Here is a 23,443-nt window from a genome sequence, read left to right as displayed (position 1 = left end):
CCCGTCGTTTAACCAGACAGGTACAGACGTGTCAGCAGGTGTGAACGGAGACCTTTTGTTCTCATCAACAGCAGACGACTCCTCCGATCCCGCCTCAGTGGGGGGGTCTGTTGGGGGCTCGGTCCTGTCCTCCTTCATAAAGCTAGCAGCTTCTGGTGTGGGTGTGGAGTGGTCGATGGGAACGTTGTCCTTTCCGGCTTTCCATAGTTTGTAACGATCAGGCTGGAATTTACGTACAAAAACATCCATGGAGATTTTCACCATGTCCTGACGGCAAGAACACTGAGGAGGAAAGATCAACAGTAATATCAGAGTGTAATGTGGTTTGAATCTGGAGTGGAGATCATGAACAATATACAGAGGAAAAGCCCCCCAACTTGAGGACATGTGCTTCCTCCTTGACTGTATCATTCAGCTCCATTATTTATGAGAGTCAGCTTTTCCCCCCATGAAGACCCAAAGCTTTGGGCAGACTAATGAACCCATTCAGACAAACACTCTTGATGTATCCAGCATCAGCTAACTAAACAATCCTACTTTCATCAGATATGGGGCCAGGATGTCAGTTTAGTCGAAGTCTTTTATGAATACAAAGGAAATTCTTTGTAACTTTGGATGTCTTTTCCAAAAAGCTTCACTGAAACATGTCTTCCAAAATTCCAGCTGAATCTCCTGCAAAAATATTTCCAATATATTTTCATGAAACCAACAAACTTCGAACAACCATGCAACGACTCAGAGTGTGTATGACTGTAATTTGTCTATTATGAGAACCATTCATTACCCAAGTGAAATCTATTTTACGCAGACATAGACGTACAACATGCATAAAAGCAATATGTAAATTTCCCAGTTTGGGATAAAGTACATCTATCTATATGACACGAAAAGAAAAGGCTGAAAGTGCAAAGCCAAGTCTTCTAGGTTCACCAGACATTTCCTAAAACACCATTTTGGTTTTTTAAATAACAATGAAGTTCAACTCGTCCACTCTGAAGAAACTTACTCAAAAACAGACGTATAAAATAAATAAGTTCAGCTTCACTTCTGTCATACTTTATTTTTATTGGTTTATATCTTTACGAAAATTAGACATCATCATTTAAGATAATTTCTAAATTCAGAATGCTAAACTGTTACCAACTAACTGAAAAGCAGGAGATGATTCTTTAGAATGAACAAATGCATGATGTGGGAGATGTGACCTCATTTAACCTGTTTCTGACTGGTTATAATGCGAAATGTAGGATTTTGTTATTGATCTTATTGATCATTCCTTCATGCTGAGGACATAGCGTATAATATATGTTAAGGTTTGCACACAGGTATTCATTAGACTGAATTTCTCAGTGAATAAACGTACCAGCGTCGCCTGTTTGCCATAATTAATCCATCTCTGCGTGGCAAAGTTGGTGGACTCCGCACAGTTGAACCCGTGGTTGAACCCAGCATGATAGGCGAATGGGAACGTTACGATGAACTGTCCCGCCTCCTGGGTCACCTGCATTTATCACAACCAAAGACAGTCATTTTCTGATGTATAGTTTTATTGTGAAAACTAGAGCAGAGACATGATCATTCTAATGTACTCTGAATAAAAACTAAAATGAGTGGTCACCTTCTCAAACGGTATCCCATATTTTTTCAGGATTGAGGGTGAGATTAGAGTCATCTTGTGGCGCAGGAACGCCTCACAGCTCTGAGCATTCCCTGGAAAAAAACCTGGACAAAGACACCACGCATCATGGAGGTGAACCATCTCAGGTCTTCAAACCACTAGAGACTAGAGCATGATCTCTGTTACAGCCTGTAGAGCAGCTCAGGGACAGTCTTTACTCCTGAGACCACAGACTGCTGACACATGATGGTGGACATCAAGCTCAAAAGAGGAACTGTTTCTACAGGGATTAGTTTGATCCCAGAATGATCACGTACCTTTAGCCAGCCTCTCCAGTCTCTTCCCGTGCTCTGGAGGTACGACGTACCTGACGACCAACAAACGTACAAATATATCAAAAGTTTTTTCTTTTGTAAGATCCGCAAAGTGAGGTTTGTAAAGACTTTAAATGGGATTGTTTGTTTTTTTGTTTGTTTGATGAAACAAATGAAACATGGATGAACACAAAGAAATAGACTGGGAACAAACTCCAAAACTTACGTAATATTATTTGACGATGTCACAAACACAAAAACATGATGGCCTTAAATAAAAGTTGGGTTGATTTTTAGGAGCCTTTTAATAAAGTCACAAACTGTGACTGTTTAAACTGGGAGCAGTTTAATGCTGTTTGATTCACTCTATTTTTTTAAGGTGACTGAAAAAGAAGCCGACATTGTGTGAGTAGAGAATATATGGAGAGTACAGAGAGCTGAGACGTAGTGAGAGTCTGTGACATGTATCTGTAGGGGCGTGTGAGGGCGTGTAGGAGCGTGTGAGGGCGTGTAGGGGCGTGTGAGGGCGTGTAGGGGCGTGTAGGGGCGTGTAGGGGCGTGGCCAACTGCACCAGGACTTGGGCGCTCCAAAGTGCAGATAGTTGAGGCTGTACAGATCCATGTCCTCCGTGTGCCAAGCAAAGGCACTCTTCCACATGCCGAAGTAGAGGTAGGGGGTGTTCACCCCCCTGATCCTGATGCCACTCTCATTCTCCACAATGTCAAGAATAGTGTTGAGTCGACCAATGTTCCACTCAGTGACATCCTACAGAGGAATGACTCTGTTAGAGATGTAAATCAGCACCTAATAACACTCACACAGGCATTTAGTACATATTTGCAATGTAATATTATTTAGAAACAGAAAAAGCAGAAGACGGAGCTTCATTATTGTCATAATGTAAACTGAGGGGACAGTCCTGATTGGTCTTTTCTGATGTGCTGACACAGAGAGAGCATGTCCATCATTCCATTCAAAAAGTTAAACTTGCAGATTATATTCATTCCTTCCACACAGACTGATGGATTTCAAATGTTTATTTCTCTTAATTTTGATGATTATACCTGAACAATAATGGAAATCCCAAATTCAGTATCTCAGATATTAGAATATTACTGACGATCGACCAAATAAGGATTTCTAGAAATGTTTACCAACTGAAAAGTATGAATATGAAAAGTTTGACTATACAGCATCCAAATATTAATAACAATAGATTTTCATTAGTATTCAGATATAATCATCCATTTTAGTTATGAGGATGCTCTTCTCCCCTGTAATATTTCTCTACATCAGCTACAATAATCTAACTGCAACATGTACTGTATCCTTTGGAGGGCTTCTTATGTTTGGGTCCATGCGGAATCCTACGTTTATTTTTATCAAATTTCATGTGTTGCCTCAGCAATGTTTCAAATGGCCACTTTTAAATTCCAATGTCCACACCGTACATCATAAAAAATGTTCTATTAGGATGAATTATGTGAAAAAGCTCCATTTTGAGTATATTTAGGGCTTTGCAAAGGAACTTTATTCATTTGCGATGCTGATTCAATGATGACCACTCACTGGATCGTACAGCGTTCCACTGACATCGGCTCCATACAGGGGAGGGTTGAAGGTTAGGTTCTTCCAGAACTTCCTCTCCAGCTCATCAAAATCCTTGGATCGAGGATTGCAGAACCTACAGAGAAAAATAAGATGTTCAATATTCCAACGAAAGAATGTGTTTGAAATCACCTGTTAAATCACATTAGTGAGAGTATAGTCTGATGCAGTGAAGGTCTGTGTGAAAAACATTTATCAGTTATCTATGAATGAGAGCAGTCAGATAGTTTAATTTACTACATTTAAGTAAAACTAACAAGAGCTACACAATGAATGTGCAGTAGGTCATTAACAATGCATCACGGGCATCATGCTGCAATAAATTATTGGAATAGAAATGAACTCAAGGTGTTCCAACATGCTTTCTGTCTACATTTGAGATCACTGTGTTGAAATAGTGTTGGTACACATTAAATGGACAATTCCCAACTGCTTTAAACAATATTATGTCAAGAACCCATTCCCTAGGTAAACACAAACCGCTCCACTATTCCTTTAATACACAAAAGCAATCAATGTTTTCAATCACAGTTGAAAAAAAATATTTGTATGACTTTTTGCAACAAAGGAAGACTACAGTTTACCTCTGCAGCAGAAAACAGTCAGAACATCTCTCAAAAACCTGGAACGTATCACAGAACTCAAGCAGCAGACGCCTCTCAAACCTCAGTTATTCAGAGGAGCCTGCATAAAGCAGGAAGTCTGTGGACATTTGCCCCCAGGAAACCATTAGTGAACAAGAGTCAAAAGAGGAAGATGCCTGCTTGCACCAAGAAACAAGGATGGTTCACATCCAGTCCTGTGCAAAAGAACTGATGAAACGCTGTAAGAATGCTTTTAAAAATATAACACTTAAGAGTTGATTTTTATTGATTTATAGAAACACAAAGTGAGCAAAAAGCAGAAAACTCTTTATCTTATTATTTATGGTAATTTAAATGTTTCTGAGCCCCCCCCCCATACCGATATTAAACCACCTTCTATCTGCATTACCTTTAAAACACTCTGATAGACTGTTTAAAGCACTTTGTGTCTCACGGAACGTAGCGCACTTCAGGATGCCGTCAGCCAATGGGATGCGTGTACGGTGTCATGTGACTACCTACTAAAAATCCATGATGTGGAATTGCAATCGTTGATGCGCGAATTGAGCAAAAACTACATTTCCCACAATGCAGTAATACAGCCCATTTTAATTTTGACACAAATGTTTTGAACAAAGTTAATGTCCTAACTTGTGTTTGATGTTGTTTGCCTTCATTTGATCCTTGATTGATGGAGTTCTGTGGGTTTAATAACCTGTTATAACAGAACAACATGCAAACATGTTTTTTCGGTCCAACTGTAATGTTTGTAACTTGAATAAGTAATAAATTCAGAGTTATTTAACATTAAGGAGTAGTTACATTTATGTTACATTACATTTAGTTACATTTATTAGTTACATCTGGCCCTTTGAGGACAGCCGTTATGCTGATGTGAGCCTCAGTGAAAATGAGTTTGACACCCCTGATACATAGTATAATAAACACATTTCAGTAGAACATCTTTCTAACTCTAAGTGTATGTTCATAGGGACTCATTGAATAGTGAAATCACATGTTTTTTGGTTTGTTTGTGTGTTTATTTGTCTGCTACATCCCATAGTGTGGTCCATTTCTGTGAACCCCTTCAAAACAGCTAAATATCATATTGTGGAACTGCTTTCAAACAAAGCAACTGAAGCAAATAAAGACCCTTTGTGGTGGTCAATGGGGGCGCAAAGTCACTGTCGTCACGGCCTGTGTACAATATGTATATGCATGTCTAACATATACAGTATATGTATCTATATGTATTGTATCGTCTGAGTGAAAAAATGAATATGATTTCATAATTATTATTTTGACATCGACAGCTGCGATAACGTCCTCTAGGCTTGTGTGCCAGTTATCTGTCTACTCTTATTACTCCTGCACCACTGTCAATTTAAAATTTAAATGACTTCCTAAGACAGCTGAGAAAGACAAAAATTGAATGCCCCCAAAAACAAAATTATATTTTGCACATTACAACCTGCAAATAATGAACTTTGCAGCTGAAAACAGTAATTGAGCAAGAGAAAGAAAGTTTGAAGTGAGAGAGAAACGTCTGAGGGACAGAGAACACTTTTTTTTTGTGTGTGGGGGGGGGGTGTTTACAACCCCACCCCCACCTCCAAAATGCAACTTATAGTCCAGTCGACTTACTTTAAAAGTATTCTTTACAGTTTCCTCACACTCGTCTATGAATTTTGCACAGTGTACTGTAAATAGTAGATAGCGTATGTATATTGTAATCACAAAACTAAATTATTCACACTAAAATTGGTTAATTCTACCACAAAGTTGTGAAATAAAACTTATTTTCATCCTTGTTTACCAATACAATTAAACGAAGACAAAAGAATATCAAAGTAATGACAAGAAATTCTAACACGCACAAACATCTCAGACTCAGGCAAACTAACTTGTCTATGGAAGAGGTCTTGCGGAACTCGTGAACGGTCATGGGCTTCTTCTGGATGTTGTACTGTGTGAACAGTCCTGACTGGCCAGTCACCACCTGCTGGATGGGGGCAGGAATCACCATGTCATCAATATCATCATATGTCCCTCTAGGTTTCCAGCCTTCAGGTGGAATAACCTGCAAGAAACCAAATGAGAAGGTCAGGGGACGAGCCAGTGGAAGACAGTAGTATACGTCCATCAGCGTACACAATTATTAAAGATTATCATCAATAATGATCGGTCATAATTTTATGAACAATGGGATACAACAGACCCAACATTAGATTATGTCTGAGAACAGGGTCACGGTAGATCTGTGTGTTTAACAAAGTCAACTGGACTTGTTTCAGAACCTTGAATACTCCTGGTCATTTCAGGACTAAATAAGCTTTTTCTACCCCTTTGGGCCCTTTATAGGGTAACACGTCAGATCAGCGTCTTCCAATACCTGTCATCTCCTATATCCTTTCCTCACACCAAGCATCGACATGCCTCCTCTCAACACACACATGAACCACCTCACTGGTCTTCCTGGCAGCTCCATCTTCTGCATCCTTTTGCTGTATCACTATCGTCTTTCCAACAAACTTGTCCAAACCCACTCCTTCAACATCTGCTGCGAGCTCCTTCAGACGTCCTACCAGTCTGTCGTGCCCAGTGTGCTGACTGGTGCCCAACACACAAAATCTGCTGGTTCTGTGGTGGGTCAGGACCTGGACACTGGACACCACCTTCCCCCAGCAGGTGAGCTCATTCAGTGGCAGACTGCTGTCACCAAGGTAGGGGGTGCTTCAAGGTGAGCAAGGTCATCAATCAGCACATGAATAGGAGGAGGTGATGGACTTGAGATCTACTGTGGTGGAACCAGGGTGTCATAGGGCCGATGGTGGAACCAGGGTGTCATAGGGCCGATGGTGGAACCAGGGTGTCATAGGGCCGATGGTGGAACCAGGGTGTCATTGGGTCGATGGTGGAACCAGGGTGTCATTGGGTCGATGGTGGAACCAGGGTGTCATTGGGCCGAGGACATCTTATGTCATGATGCATGTGCATTTTGCTCGGTTGGTGTAGTATTTGTTGGTCTAGTCATGTATGATGCGCTTCCTTGGTGTGTATCACACACTGAACTCATGCCTATGTTTACGTGTGGTTTTATGTGCTTGGCTTCCTCCCACCTCCAAAAACATGCACTTCCTGTTAATTGGCCGGTCCCAAATTGACCGTAGGTATTTTGTCTGCATCTCTGTGTGGCTCCGCGGTGCACTGGCGTCGCGCCTGGAGTCTCCCCTGCCTCATGCCCCCATTCAGCTGGGATAGGCTCCCACGACCCACGATAGCAGAACAAGCGGTCAAAGACGAGCTCAAGCTCCTGATCCCATAAACCTGCATCTGAGTAAAGAACTGAAACTGCAGCCGGATCGTTAATTATAAAGGTGAATTATGACAAGGACCTCAGCTGTGTATAAGTTTTCACTAGATAACAGTCAATCACCAGCGACAACAACACACTCAACCAGATGATCAGGAGGGCTGGTTCCTGATTGGCTGCAGACCGGACATTGGAGGCTGTGGTGGAGAGGAGGACTCTGGGATTCTCCATGATGGATAACAGGTTGTTCAATCACCAGCTGGACCACAGACTCCAATTTCCCAGTGTGGAATCAATAAAGTTGGTCTATCTCTCTACCATCTCTCTGTCTATCAAACCATTTCTCTCTACCTACCTGTCTACCTCTCCATCCATCTAACTATTCAGCCATCTAATCACAGTTGTCTTTGACACAGTTAAACTCAAGGAATTTAACTTATTTCGGATGAGAGGTGAAATGTCTTCAAACTTTTCGCAACAGTCTAGTTGACTTTGTTCAACACAGATTTCATTTTTGTTGTTTTCAACTCGATCCTGGTGGCTAATCGCTGGCTACTGTTAGTCAGCACCTGTTCATACAGCCATTGAATAGCCAGCAGATAAAATTCAGTCTTTCAAGGCAAAAACATGTTCTTTGCTCCCACCAACTTTGACGAAGCTACCCCAATTCGCTTTGAAGGTACTTTAAAAACTATTTCAAACACTGGAGGTTTCCAATGGAAACGACAACAAAAGGCACAGCTTCATGTTATAACTGACATTTAGGGACATTTTGAAACACATGGGGGGGATGGCAGTGGCTCAGGGGTAGAGCGGTTCGTCCAATGTTTCTAAGATCGGCGGTTCGATTCCTGCTCCCGCCAGAAAAAAACAGAGTCGTCCTTGAGCAAGGCAGCATCCCCCAAAGAAGTTGCTCACTTGGGGCGCTCCACAAAGGGGCTGATCGCCACCCCTGCATGCATACAGGTGTGTGTGTGTGTGTGTGTGTGTGTGTGTGTGTGTGTGTGTGTACGTGTGTGCTACGGGGACCTGTACAAACTAACATGTATGCATGTGCATGCTTTTGAAGTATCTACTAAATCTTCATTTCCCTTCCGGGATCAGATTAGTATATGAAAAAAATCATAATATACAGGCAAACCAATCACTTTCTGGGAAAACCTAATAAAATATCCACTATTTATAATCAGTCAATGCATCATTTCATAGTAATATGAAAAAAAAACACAAAAAGACTACTTACCTTTGATATTCCAGCTCTGTGTGCTCCTTGAGACTCCATATAGGCAATATACTGACAAAAGTCCTTGAACTCCTCTTTGGAGGGGGTGAAAGTCATTATCTTGGAGCCCATGCTTTGTGGTGGTGTGTCTGTGGTCATCTTTGAATATATTGACCTAAACAGAAGGGAGGAAACAGGAATATTACACGTATTACCGTTATATAATAGCCAATGTCTGGCTCAGTCCAAGAGCATCTTAAAATCCTTCTACTCCTGCTTTAGCACACACAGTTCTATGTGCCTGTGCTATAACATAATGAAACTAGAACCAAGGCAGTCACAGACTGCAACATCCTGAATTCAAAATTTTACAATTACCCTTTTGTACAAAAGTTAAAATTTTACCTTGAACTAGTCAAGGTCATCATCTCGGTTCATCCCCTTTGCTGCCTGAGTAATGTGCCTTTTGTTTCATCTTTCCATCTGCGACGGTTGTGAAGATATTTGGTGGACTAACTAATGGACGAATGGACGCAGGAACACACAAACACTGACAGTTACATCACCGCTTTGAAGTAGTTTCTACTGGTAAACGACTTCATTCAGGGTTTCTTCTTGAAGCAGAAACTGACTCCAAACTGCGTACGGGCATACAGTATAATGTGAATCACACCCCCCCCCCACTTCCATCCCTTCCTCCTCGCCCTACCCCCGTGTTGGGCAGTCCTGGCCAACACCTTTCCTGATCATCCTCTCCACCTCACACTGGACAGACAGCGGTGCTCCTTCTCCACCAGAATGCAGCACCGCTGTCCAGGGGACAGTTACAGGAAGTCATTCCACAGATACAGGAAGTCATTCCTGCCACAAGCCATCGCACTGGACAACAGCTCTAACTTATCAGACAGAGTCCCACCCAAGTCTGATGTCTGTGTGTTTTGGATAAGAACACCTGTATATTTCACATTTATTTGTAACCTCTGTCACTGTACACACTTCTTGTATATCTCTACTGCAAACACTAGAGCAGAGATCCCCAACCCCCGGTCCGTGGTGCATTTGATACCAGACCTCAAACACAATCTTTCATGGTACAAATTATTTTTTTCTATTATTGCTTCCGGATCCAATTTTTAAAAAAGCCTGTTTCCGTCTTCGTCTTACTGCCGTCTGTTGCATCATTTCACACATCAGCTAACCGCGACTATTAATTTTTATTTAACCACAAGCTGGCCCATGAAAAAAAAGGCCAAAAAAAACCCCTCAATCCACTGGAGTGATTTTTTCTGGAGGAAACGAGAAAAACGATGAAACCACAAAGGAGTCTCAGACTGCTAACAAAATCAAACTTCATTCAAAAGCAGATATCAAGATCCCCACCTAAGTTAAGGGGTTCAGCAACAGGTCATTGAGAAGAGCCACTATGTGTTATTAGGGGCGAACGGTTAAGTAATGATGCAATGACATCCATAAAAACTACTTCACTACATTCAGACAGAACACTCAAAACTAAAAGACAACCCTTCGCAATGTTTTGAAACAAAACTCATCAAGTTGAAGGGCAGCAGCAGTTATTAAGGGTCATTACTTCAACAGATGTGTCTGCCCTGAAAGCATCGTTCTTATGTGCAGAGCGCATAAAGCTAAAGCTAAGAAGACCTTTAGTATTGGGGAAGAGATAATTCCCACTGAGTCTACATCATCGTCAGTTGAATTTATTGTACAATATTGTTTTAAGTGCCTCATATAAAGTGCAATAGTTGAATTCAAAATAATTACTATTAACTGACAAAGGTTTCTATCATTTTAACACTTGCACCTGTAGCCGGAAACATTTTAATACATAAAAATGGTCCCCATTACAAAAAAAGGTTGGAGACCACTGTACTAGAGTATACCTTTGTCCTATTTAATTTAAACATATCCCTCTTAATTCTATTCTATCCACATTTATACTCTTCATCTTGTTTGTTATGTCTTGAATGCTGCTGCAACATGTAAATATCCCAGTTTGGGATCATATATAAACACTGATATTAAACCACCTTGTATCTGTATTATCTTTTCCCACACTCTTATAGACTGTTAAAAAGCAGTTTTGTATTAAAAAGAAGTCGTAGAAAGAACCACGAGTCAGAAAGCAGTAAACACACAGATGCTGTCAGCCAATAGCGTGCATGTCATGTGACTACCTACTAAAACTCAGCGATTAAGAAAAGCCATGCATCTTGAAGCGTGAATACCCGAGGGAGGGATATCTCTCTCTCTCACTCACTCTCTCACACAAACACACACACACACACTTGCTCATCAACGTTCGCGACTTCACCTCATTGCGGATTTTTGGTAGGGAGTCACGTGATGCCATACGCCCATTCTATTGGCTGACGGCATCCGGAAGTGCGCTACGTTCCGTGAGATATGATTTTCAGAATCAAATAAAATTTAAAGAATTAGACTTATTATTTCAGCCATAATAACCGGTCCATGTTTAAGGAGAAAAATAATTTAAGTATAGCATTTCACCACTCTTACATTTATTTCTGGGCTTGCACTAGGCGGTAGTATGACTAAGCCACTGTGGCTCAGTGTAAAAGAATTGAGTAAGCCACAAAAAGCCACATTCTGTGTCCAAGACAGGGACTTGCTGTAATAGCAAGTAAAACTTACAAATAAACATTGACTAATACCAAGAATCAAATATATTAAATCAAAGTGTCTAAGTTGAAGTTAAAATGTCTTGTAGTCCAAGTAAAACTTACAAGTAAACATCGAGTAATATTTTGTATGACTGTATCTTCACAGAGTGAATGCAAGTTTTCAATTGTTGGGGGGTGTAAAACCACACTTGTCATAGGGGGGAGGGCGGGGATACCCCCCGTATGGGGGATTGGGGCCCCCGGGAAATTTTTTTAGAAAATGGGGTTGTTTTCCTGCATTCTGAGGGCAAAATCTTCTGTTCAGTTTACCTCCAAAAATCCACTAAAGTCAACAGTTGAAGACCGACTCCCAAGAATTAGGAGTCGGGCAGGGAAGATCATCTCAGACCCAACACACCCTGGACACCGTCTATTTAAAAGTCTACCCTCTGGGAGGCGCTACAGAGCCCTCCTCTCAAAAACAACCAGACTTAAAAACAGTTTCTTCCCCGAAGCCATAAGACACTTGAACAATAAACGTTAAATATTTGTCTCCAAATCCCTGCAACATGCACTCAGCAACTGTACATCGTGCCCCCCCCGCGCCTACTGCATTTTGCATCTTACATTTTGTATTTAGTATAGTTATTTATAATATTTAAAGTATTTAGAATAGTTAAGTTATGAATGCACAGTTTGAGACACCACCTGCCGGAAACAAAGTCCTCGTCTGCTTTCAACAAACGATGGCCAATAAAGCTGATTCTGATTTATTTCTGTCCTACTTTATGCAGGAATGAATGTGAGATTCAACCATTGAAAACTTGCATTCACTCTGTGAAGATACAGTCATACAAAATATTACTCAATGTTTACTTGTAAATTTTATTTGGACTACAATATATTTTAACTTTGACTTAGACAACACCATTGGTATTCCATAGTTTTGTTTTTTGTTTTTTTAATTCAACAACATTTTTCATTTCAGTTTAAAAAGGCATATAAAACATCAAGTGAGGTGAAAACACATTTACATCATCGCTGGTTATTCCTGCTGGTCAGAGGGAACAAAAGTCTAAGACTACAAACAAGTATTGATAATATCTTTCATTGACCTTCTGATCAGTCCGTCTCCACTCCTCCCCCTCTCAGCATTCACCATTTGTTGTTCAATTAGAATTTTAACACAAAATCTACTATAAAACTCTCTATTCTCATTTTCTTTCAATCGATCGTCCTCGCCTTGTCGTACACCAATTAGCTTATAAAAAAAGAATCTTTTTGTTTATCATTGGACGAGAGGAGGTCATGACCCGAGTGCATATTTAATGATCGGGAGCGTTCGGGTCACTTCGGCTATATCCGTCCTCTATTTCCGTCGGCATGCTTCGGCTAAATTCCGTCCGCATGCGAAAATAACGGCGGTGGCTAGCTAGCGAGTGGCGCTAGCTAGCAAAAAAAAAAGTATTACGTTTTAGCATTTTTTCCGAAAAAATAAGAACGCCACTGTGGCTACACAGTCTTAAAACCTTGTAGCCAATCTGGAATTTACTTCGCCTCTGGCGAAGTGGCGAATGGCTAGCGCAAGCCCAGTATTTTGCCATGAATTGACATGCTTTCTCTATAATAAGACCACCTGTCCAATGTCACCTCTTTTATTCAGTCAGTTGAGTGATTTTGTAAGACAGCTTTGACTATTACATTTACAAAACAAGACACAAAAACTTTGAATAGCTCAACACAACACTTAGTACAAAATGTCTCCCGAATATAAAACTTAACTTTAATGAATTCTACAATCCCAAAATTCATTCACCTGCTTGAAGATGACAACATTTTTAATCATCTTCAGCCACATACCATTGGACCAACCCATTGGACCGCACAATTGAAGCCTACCATGGGACCATACCATTGCACAATACCATTGGACTACACTCTTGGACCATACTATTGGACCGCACCATTGGACCATACCATTAGACCACACTATGGACCACACCATTGGACCGCAGCATTGGACCATACCATTGGACCGCAGCATTGGACCACACCATTGGACCACAGCATTGGACCATACCATTGGACCGCAGCATTGGACCATACCATTGGACCATACCAATGGACCGCACCATTGGAACGCACCATCTGGACCGCACCATTGGAACGCACCATTGGAACGCACCATTGGACCGCACCATTGGACCGCACCATTGGACCATACCTTTGGACCATTCCATTGGACCATTCCATTGGACCATACCATTGGACCATACCATTGGACCGCACCATTGGACCGCACCATTGGACCATACCATTGGACCACTCCATTGGACCATTCCATTGGACCGCACCATTGGACCATACCTTTGGACCACTCCATTGGACCATTCCATTGGACCGCACCATTGGACCATACCATTGGACCATACCATTGGACCACACCATTGGACCACACCATTGGACCATACCTTTGGACCATTCCATTGGACCGCACCATTGGACCATACCATTGGACCGCACCATTGGACCATACCATTGGACCATACCATTGGACCATACCATTGGACCATACCATTGGACCATACCATTGGACCATTCCATTGGACCACACCATTGGACCACACCATTGGACCACACCATTGGACCACACCATTGGACCACACCATTGGACCACACCATTGGCCACTCCATTGGACCATTCCATTGGACCATTCCATTGGACCATACCATTGGACCATACCATTGGACCATACCATTGGACCATACCATTGGACCACACCATTGGACCATACCATTGGACCGCACCATTGGACCATTCCATTGGACCATTCCATTGGACCGCACCATTGGACCATACCATTGGACCATTCCATTGGACCATTCCATTGGACCATACCATTGGACCATACCATTGGACCATTCCATTGGACCATTCCATTGGACCGCACCATTGGACCATACCATTGGACCATTCCATTGGACCACACCATTGGACCATACCATTGGACCATACCATTCCACTGCTGGAACTTGCCTGGACTTCATTAACCCTGATGACCATTGACTCTCCTCACTGACTACATCAGTTGAATACAACCACTGGTAAACTTTCATAAACACGTTAAATGTGTGAGTAAACGGTAACGTCACCTTCCTGGGAGCTGGGCTGGCTTCACGTCTGACTGATGGACGCCCACTGCTAACGGTGGCCCGCTGACAACACTGGGCTAGTAGGTTAGCTAGGATGCTAACGGTTAGATAACGTGCTGCTCCACTTCGGGTTCAAAAGTGTAGTAAACACACTAAAACACGTTGGTATCCCAGAGTCAACACAACTAACCACATTTACAACTAAATACTAGTCAGACGGGATGATGATTAAGCAGAAAACAGTAGAAATCGCCGCGGCTTTCACAACATTGACACCCGACCAGCTGTCTGAGGCTAACGGGGTAGCAGCGGGGCTGCGGAGCGGCCGTTCAGACTTTAGAGTACTTTCAGAACACTTTCCGGCCAATAAACTAACGACAAAGTAATAAAAACTAACTTACCAAAGTGTTGACGAGTAATTCTGTTCACAGATCACAGGCCGTACAGTAGAAACACTGGCATGATCGTCCCCAATAGGAAATACATTCCTCCATTATCTCAGCGACGCATGCGCAGTGCGTCTTTGTTTACATGGCCAGTGGGCGGGACTTGAACTATTTTGCGACCAATCACAACACGACATTCGAAGGCAACCTTTACAGCTGCAACAGGGTGATAATGAGACAATCGGTGCCAGGACACCATGCTAAATAAACCACAATAAAAATAAATCAATCATAAATATCACACTAAACAATATGAAGCCGAGGAATCCACATACACACTGCAATCACTTTCACATGTGGGATAGAGAGAGCAGTGTGATCGCAGACACACACACACACACACACACACACACACACACACACACACGCACACACACACACACACACACACACACAGACTCTCTGAAAGACAGAATGCATGTGAATTAACTCCAAAAAAGCACTTTAGTTATTTGTTTTACTTTGAAGATGTCGTGTTTGTTTGGTTTGAAAGGATTTTATTTGAAATAGAAATGTAGACGTAAACGGTCTAATGAACTTTTTAATGATATATTTGCTCCTCATCCCAGACACTACTTGAGTTTATTTTTACTTTGAATGGTTTAAGTCAATGTCTCTTCTTAAATTAGGGACGAAGAGACAATTCATGTGATTTGGGATACATAATGTCCTTTCACCCCCCCACGATGCACTGGCAACGTGTCCAGAGCGTAACCCACCTCTCCTGAACCACGCTCCAGCAACACATGTGACACACTAGGAGGAAAAGTGGCTGAAGACGTGGTCATAACGATCGTCTTGTCTTAAAGAAAGTGGATGAATGGATGTGTCTCCTTTCATTGTTTAAACTTCAAAGGAGAATTAAGCTGTCTTTTGAGGGTGTCATGATTTCATAAAATTATTTAAAATGGAAAAATGAAATCGTGTCTTTCATTTCTTCTACTTTTAAAATGGATAGCACAGGTCAGTGACTGCTTCCAGACCACCAACTGGGAGGTTGTTGGGGGCTCACATGGGGAGGATGTGGAGGGGGCGGCTCATTGTCTAATGGTTTATATGAACTTCTGTGTGGACACTGTGGACCCTGTCAGGACAGTCAAGTGTTACCCCAACAATAACCTCTGGGTAACCTAGGAGGTCAAGGCCGTCCTGTACAGGCTGTTCCCGCATTCAGGAGCGGGAACAAGGAGGAAAAGAGGAAAGCCTAACAGGAGTTGGTCACTCAACTCCAACTGTGTGTACAAGAAGGGGCAGAGCAGGATGTACTTCCTGAGGAGGCTGGCCTCCTTCAACATCTGTCCTAAGCTCCTTTTCATGTTCTATCAGTCCGTAGTCTCCACTGTGCTGTCATACGCCATTGTGTGTTGGGGTGGGGGGGCCAGGAAAAGAGATATGGACCGTCTGAACAGACTCATCCGCAGAGCGGGCTCAGTAGTCGGGCTGAGCCTGGACTCTGTGGATATGCTTCTGGAGAGCAGGACCATGTCTAATATTAAGGCCATCATGAACAACACCAGCCCCCCCCTCACACGACCTTCTCCCAGCAGAGGAGCACCTTCAGCAGCAGACTGCTGTCACACAGCGCCTCCACAGAGAGGCTGAGGTCCTCCTTCGTGCCCCGTGCCATCAGGGGGTACAATGACTCTCTCAGGAGGAGCGGGGGGGAGGTGGCGAGGTCAGCACGGGGTTGAAAATGGATTTAATTTAATTTAAATTTAATTTTATACTGTTGTATATATATATATATATAATTTATTTATTTATTTTTTATGCTGTTTTTATATTTTAATTCAATTTTATACTGTTTAGATTTTATTTTATACTGTTTATATTTTAATACTGTAATATTTTTAAATTTTATACTGTTTATATTTTAGTTATAGTTTAGTATATAAGTCCTGTTAGTGCTGCATGTGCCTGTCTGTTAGTGTAATGTATGTCTTGTGGTATGTCCTGTGATGTCAGTGTTTCCTTTTCTCCTGGTGTTTATCCAGTATTATTTGTTATGTAATGCCTGAGCAGTGGATATATGCAATTTCCTCCGGGATTAATAAAGTATCTATCTATCTATCTATCTATCTATCTATCTATCTATCTATCTATCTATCTATCTATCTATCTATCTATCTATCTATCTATCTATCTATCTATCTATCTATCTATCTATCTATCTATCTAGGAAGTGAGATTCTGTTTGAGGGAGGCAATGGAGGTATACAGGAGGAAGCTGGAGAACCAGTTAGGATGTAACGAGGTGCAGGAGGTCAGGAGTGGTATGAGAACTATTACTGGGAAAAGGCGCAGTACTGTGGAGGGGAACATGGAGCTGATGAACTGAACAGCTTTCCAATCGGTTCAGCTCCCCCTCCACTCCTTGCTCCTCATCCCAGACCTCCTCTGGCCCTGAGGACCGTCTTGTCAATGCATCCTCCCCCTGTGCTTCCTCTCCTTCCACCCCTGCCACTCCTACTGAACCCACTCCAAGAGCCACTGCCCTTAACACATTTCACCCACTCCACTCGCTGGACTGCCTACTTCACTGGGTCCACCAGGACCACCTGTTACCACCCCAACCAGCACCATCATCACTGTAGACCAGGTGACATCAACTCTGCAGAGGTTCCATCCTCGGAAGGTGGCTGGACCGGATCAGGTCTCCCCACATCCCTTTCAGACCTTTGCTGCTGGACTGGGTGACCCTCTGCAGCAAATATACAACTTTATCTGTGCCTGGGGAGGGTCCCCTCACTGTGGAAGACCTTTATCATCCCTGTGCCCAAAAAGGGATGCCCCGCTGAGCTCAATGACTTCCGACCGGTCACACTTACCTTTCACCTGATGAAGACCCTGGAGTTACTGGTCCTGGAGCTTATGTGTCAGGTCCAGGTTGAGATTGACGACACCATCCTGTACCTCCTTCACCATGCATTCTCCTACCTGGACGTTGGGGGCTGTGCTGTCAGGGTGCTGTTCTTTGACTTCTCAATCGCCTATCACATCATCCATTCCCGGCTCCTGCTGGAATAACTCGCTTCCATGGATGTGGACCCCCTGCCTCATGAGCTGGATCATGACAGACAGACCCCAATATGATCATATGGGGGACTGTTTGTCATCAATGATGACAAGCAGCATAGGGGCTCCACAGGGAACTGTGCTCTCCCCCTTCTCTTCACCCTCTACACCCTGGACTCTCAGTAGAACTCGGATACATGCCACATGCAGAAGTTCTCTAATGACACCACGATTGTGGCACATATCAGCGAGGGTGAGGAGGGGTAGCACAGGACATTGGTGGATTTGTGACTGGTCATTCAACATGGACTGTGTGTACAGGAAGGGGCAGAGTAGCATATACTTCCTGACAAGACAGGCCTCCTTCAACATCTGTCCTGAGCTCCTTTGCATGTTCTTTTTGTGTTTGTATCAGTCTGTATCCAGTCGCCAGCGTGCTGTCGTGTGGCATTGTGTGTTGGGGTGGTGGGGCCAGGAAAAGAGACATGGGATGCAATCCTCAGTGTGGGTGCAGTGGTTGGTCACAACCGGGACTCTAGGGACACACTTCTGGAAAGTAGGACCATAGGACCATGTGCAAAGCCAGGGATATCATGAGTAACACCAGCCACCTCCGTAGTCCACCTTCTCCCAGCAGAGGAGTTCCTTCACTGGCAAACTGGTGTCACATAGCTCTTCCACAGAGAGACTGAGGTCCTCCTTTGTGCCCAGTACCATCAGGAGGCACAATGATTCTTTCAGGAGGGGGGGAGGGGAAACTAGGTCAACAGCAAACGGATTAATGGAGGAGAGGAGATGGCTTGTCCTATACTGTGGTGCAAGGATGGAACAAGAGATTGACAGACGGATCGGTGCAGCTTCTGCAGTGATGCAGTCGCTGTATAGGTCTGTCGTGGTGAAGAAGGAGCTGAGTCGCAAAACGAAGCTCTCACTTTACAGGTCAATCTACGTTCCTACTCTCACCTATGGTCATGAGCTTTGGGTCATGACCAAAAGGACAAGATCCCGGATACAAGCGGCTGAAATGAGTTTCCTCCATAGAGTGGGGGGAAGCACCCTTAGAGATAGGGTGAGGAGCTCAGTCAACAGGGAGGAGCTCGGAGTAGAGCTGCTACTCTTCCACCTCGAGCGGAGCCAGCTGAGGTGGCTCGGGCATCTGTTCCAGATGCCTCCTGGACTCCTCCCTGGGGAGGTGTTCCGGGCATGTCCTACTATGCCCGGAACACTACCTACTACCTACACCACTACCTACTGGAGATATCGCGGATGCCGAGTGGGTCGAGTTGAAAGGATTAGACTAACGGCTAGAGCCGCTAACCGGAGGAGAGTCAAGCCCTCCGTCCCCTCCGTCATCATTGGGAACGTGAACTCTCTACCGAACAAGTTGGACGAACTGACGGCGCTGTGTAGGACTGAACAGCGCTACAGGGAGACCAGCTTGTTGGTGTTCTCAGAGACGTGGCTAACTGGCGACGTGCCAGACGCTAACGTCATATTAACCGGCTTCTCCTCCGTACGAGCGGACCGGGACACGAACACCGCCGGTAAGAAGAAAGGAGGTGGATTAATAATCTACACCAACGATAGATGGTGCCATCCGGGACATGTGACGGTGAAATCAACACTGTGTAACCGCGACCTGGAGCTAACAGCTGTTATCATCAGACCCTACTACCTGGCGCGTGAATTCTCACACGTTATTGTCCTCGCTGTCTACATCCCTCCACGGACGACAGGTCAGGAGGTGGTCCCCGGAAGTAGAGGAGATGCTGAGAGACTGCTTCCAGACCACCGACTGGGATGTTATTGTGGGTTCACATGGGGAGGACATTGAGGGGGCAGCTCAGTGTTTTACAGACTACATGAACTTCTGTGTGGACACCGTGGCCCCTGTCAGGACAATCAGGTGTTACCCCAACAACAAACCATGGGTAACCAAGGAAGTCAAGGCTGTCCTGAACAGGAAGAAGCGGGCGTTCAGGAGCAAGAACGAGGAGGAGATGAGGAAGGCCCAGCAGGAAGTGAGACTCTGCCTGAGGGAGGCCAAGGAGGCGTACAGGAGGAAGCTAGAGAAGCAGCCGGGGTGCAACCAGGTGCGGGAGGTCTGGAATGGGATGAAAACCATCACCGGACACGGGAAAGGGCGCAGCACTGTGGAGGGGAATATTGAACGAGCGAATGAACTAAACAGCTTTTTCAATCGGTTCAGCTCCCCCACCACTCCCGGCTCCTCATCCCAGGCCTCTCCTGGCCTACAGACCTCTCCTGGCCTACAGGCCTCTCCTGGCCCTACAGACCGCTCCACTGATGCTCCCTCCTCCTGTGCTTCCTCTCCTTCCACCCCTGCCACTTCTCCCGAGCCCACTCCAAGAACTGCGAAGCCCAACGGTCCCACCTCAACCACTGGACTTCCAACCTCGCCACAACCTCCTGCTCCCACCACGACGGAGACCGTCATCACTGCAGACCTGGTGACGACAACGCTGAGGAGGCTCCGTCCCTACAAGGCGGCTGGACCAGATAAGGTCTCCCCAAGACTCCTCCAAGCATGTGCTTCAGAACTAGGGGACCCCCTGCAACAATTGTTCAACCTCAGTCTGCGGCTGGGGAGGGTCCCGTCACTGTGGAAGATCTCCTGCATTGTCCCTGTACCCAAGAAAGGACGCCCTACTGAGCTCAACGACCACCGACCAGTCGCTCTTACCTCCCACGTAATGAAGACCCTAGAGCGACTGGTCCTGGAGCTCATGCGTCCACAGGTGCAGGGTGCTATGGACCCTCTCCAGTTTGCCTATCAGGCCAAGGTTGGGGTTGACGACGCTGTCTTGTACCTCCTCCACCGCATACTCTCCTACCTGGACGCCGGGGGCTGTGCCGTCAGAGTGCTCTTCTTCGACTTTTCGAGCACCTCCAACACCATCCAGCCCTGGCTCCTGCAGGATAAACTGACCTCCATGGCTGTGGACCCCTACCTCGTGAGCTGTATTACGGACTACCTAACGGACAGACCCCAGTACGTCCGTATGGGGGACTGTTTGTCTTCTCTGGTGACCAGCAGCACGGGGGCGCCACAGGAGACTGTTCTATCCCCCATTCTCTTCACCCTCTACACATCAGACTTCAAGCACAACTCGGATACATGCCACATACAGAAGTACTCCGATGACACCGCGATAGTGGCATGTATCCTGGAGGGTGATGAGGGGGGGTACAGGGCATTGGTGGCTGACTTCGTGGAGTGGTGCCAACAGAACCAGCTCCAGCTCAACGTCTCCAAGACAAAGGAGATGGTTCTGGATTTCCGGCGGGCACCTCCCTCTCCACAGCCGGTGATCATCAAAGGCAGTGAGGTGGAGGTGGTAGAAAACTAAAAGTACCTGGGACTGCAGCTAGACAGCAGACTGGACTGGTCACTCAACTCCAACTGTGTGTACAAGAAGGGGCAGAGCAGGATGTACTTCCTGAGGAGGCTGGCCTCCTTCAACATCTGTCCTAAGCTCCTTCTCATGTTCTATCAGTCCGTAGTCTCCAGTGTGCTGTCATACGCCATTGTGTGTTGGGGTGGGGGGGCCAGGAAAAGAGATATGGACCGTCTGAACAGACTCATCCGCAGAGCGTGCTCAGTGGTCGGGCTGAGCCTGGACTCTGTGGATACGCTTCTGGAGAGCAGGACCATGTCTAAAATTAAGGCTATCATGAACAACACCCCCCCCCCCCTACACACCACCTTCTCCCAGCAGAGGAGCACCTTCAGCGGCAGACTGCTGTCACACAGCGCCTCCACAGAGAGGCTGAGGTCCTCCTTCGTGCCCCGTGCCATCAGGGGGTACAATGACTCTCTCAGGAGGAGCGGGGGGGAGGTGACGAGGTCAGCACGGGGTTGAATATGGATTTAATTTAATTTAATTTTAATTTAATTTTATACTGTTTATGTATATATATATATATATATATATATATATATATATATTTATTTATTTATTTTTTATACTGTTTTATATTTTAATTCAATTTTATACTGTTTATATTTTAATACTGTAATATTTTTAAATTTTATACTGTTTATATTTTAATTTTATACTGTTTATATTTAAGTTATAGTTTAGTATATAAGTCCTGTTAGTGCTGCATGTGTCTGTCTGTTAGTGTAGTGTATGTCTTGTGGTATGTCCTGTGATGTCAGTGTTTCTTTTTCTCCTGGTGTTTATCCAGTATTATTTGTTATGTAATGCCTGAGCAGTGGATATATACAATTTCCTCCGGGATTAATAAAGTATCTATCTATCTATCTATCTATCTATCTATCTATCTATCTATCTATCTATCTATCTATCTATCTATCTATCTATCTATCTATCTATCTATCTATCTATCTATCTATCTATCTATCTATCTATCTATCTATCTATCTATCTATCTATCTATCTATCTATCTATCTATCTATCTATCTATCTATCTATCTATCTATCTATCTATCTATCTATCTATCTATCTATCTATCTATCTATCTCCTCAGACCTTGAGGAAGACCTGGAGGGACTATGTCTCTGGGCTGGCCTGACAACGCCTCGGGATCCCCCCGGAGGAGCTGGAGGAGGTGTCTGGGGAGAGGGAAGTGTGGGCATCCCTCCTGAGACTGTTGCCACAGCGACCCGACCCGGGATAAGTGGTAGATGATGGATGGAAGGATGGATGGATGGATGGATGAATTTAATGTGATTGAAGTGTTATCTAACCAATTTTTTAGGAAAAGCTGTGGGTGACGAGGAATGGATGCTAAATTTGATAAATTTGCAAATCCATTTGAGTTCTTTGTTTTTCAATAGGTTGTTGTTCTTCTTTTACCTATCAAGACAGTAAGTTGCCCAGCTATCGGCACGCTGGGCCTTGGCTTTACCTGGGACGAGATATGAGTGTCATTAGCCATACAGCATACAACCAGCGTAATATCATTTAGGGAGGAGGTGGAGGGTGGGAGGAGGGGGAGGATGGTTTTGTATTCCAGGCCTCTGCTGAGTTTTGTTATGTCTTCTTCTGGTTTTAATCTCTTTTGTCGCTTGACCATGGCAGAGAGCGTGGATTGGTGATGTAGGAAGTAAAATCAGTTGGAGACAAACAATTTAACCCCTGACTTGTTGAGGAAGTCTGTCTGCCTTAAAAAGACTTATGCGGTCAGAAAAAAATCAAAATTGTCCACTTTCAAGCCATGTTTTTTTCAGTACCAACAATCCACTGAATCTCTCAACTCCTTTTCTGACTGGCGGCGGAGGTCCACGAATCAATGATCATTGACAGACATGAAAGTATGAAAGACATTGAAGACATTAACAAGATCAAATCTCCCCACATTGGATGACCCGCTCTACCGCGGAGCCACTGCCGCCCCTTTTCTTGCCACCAATCGGTACCCTTGAACTCCCCGATGACGCGATCTGTTAGCGCGAGATTCTTCCAAACATATCTTCCTTTCTGTTCTGTGTTTCTGGGTCGAGCTCTGTTAGGAGTACAGTTACTGAAGTGTTATCGAAT

At 44.1% G+C, this 23,443-nt stretch overlaps 1 protein-coding gene across 5 annotated transcripts in view; it reads right to left on the bottom strand.

Annotated features, from left to right (window-relative positions):
* LOC137598470 (lysine-specific demethylase 4A-like) overlaps positions 1 to 14,984 on the bottom strand; it is a 44,821-nt gene extending 29,837 nt beyond the window's left edge. For 4 of the 5 annotated variants that reach the window (XM_068318656.1, XM_068318657.1, XM_068318658.1 and 1 more), the window contains exons 1-9: positions 14,854 to 14,984; positions 8,682 to 8,835; positions 6,030 to 6,205; positions 3,503 to 3,617; positions 2,505 to 2,698; positions 1,936 to 1,985; positions 1,619 to 1,722; positions 1,364 to 1,501; positions 29 to 282 (exon numbers count right to left, since the gene is read on the bottom strand). In XM_068318656.1, coding sequence (XP_068174757.1) covers positions 29 to 282; positions 1,364 to 1,501; positions 1,619 to 1,722; positions 1,936 to 1,985; positions 2,505 to 2,698; positions 3,503 to 3,617; positions 6,030 to 6,205; positions 8,682 to 8,819 — 1,169 coding nt within the window. In that variant the 5' untranslated portion in view covers positions 8,820 to 8,835; positions 14,854 to 14,984. The remainder of the gene's footprint in view (positions 1 to 28; positions 283 to 1,363; positions 1,502 to 1,618; positions 1,723 to 1,935; positions 1,986 to 2,504; positions 2,699 to 3,502; positions 3,618 to 6,029; positions 6,206 to 8,681; positions 8,836 to 14,853) is intronic. The other variant, XM_068318659.1, reaches the window with a different exon arrangement.
* Between the last annotated feature and the right edge of the window lie 8,459 nt (positions 14,985 to 23,443).

The sequence above is a fragment of the Antennarius striatus genome, chromosome 7, assembly GCF_040054535.1.
Source record: "Antennarius striatus isolate MH-2024 chromosome 7, ASM4005453v1, whole genome shotgun sequence".
Taxonomy (NCBI): domain Eukaryota; kingdom Metazoa; phylum Chordata; class Actinopteri; order Lophiiformes; family Antennariidae; genus Antennarius; species Antennarius striatus.
This window is presented reverse-complemented; position numbering and strand designations above follow the sequence as displayed.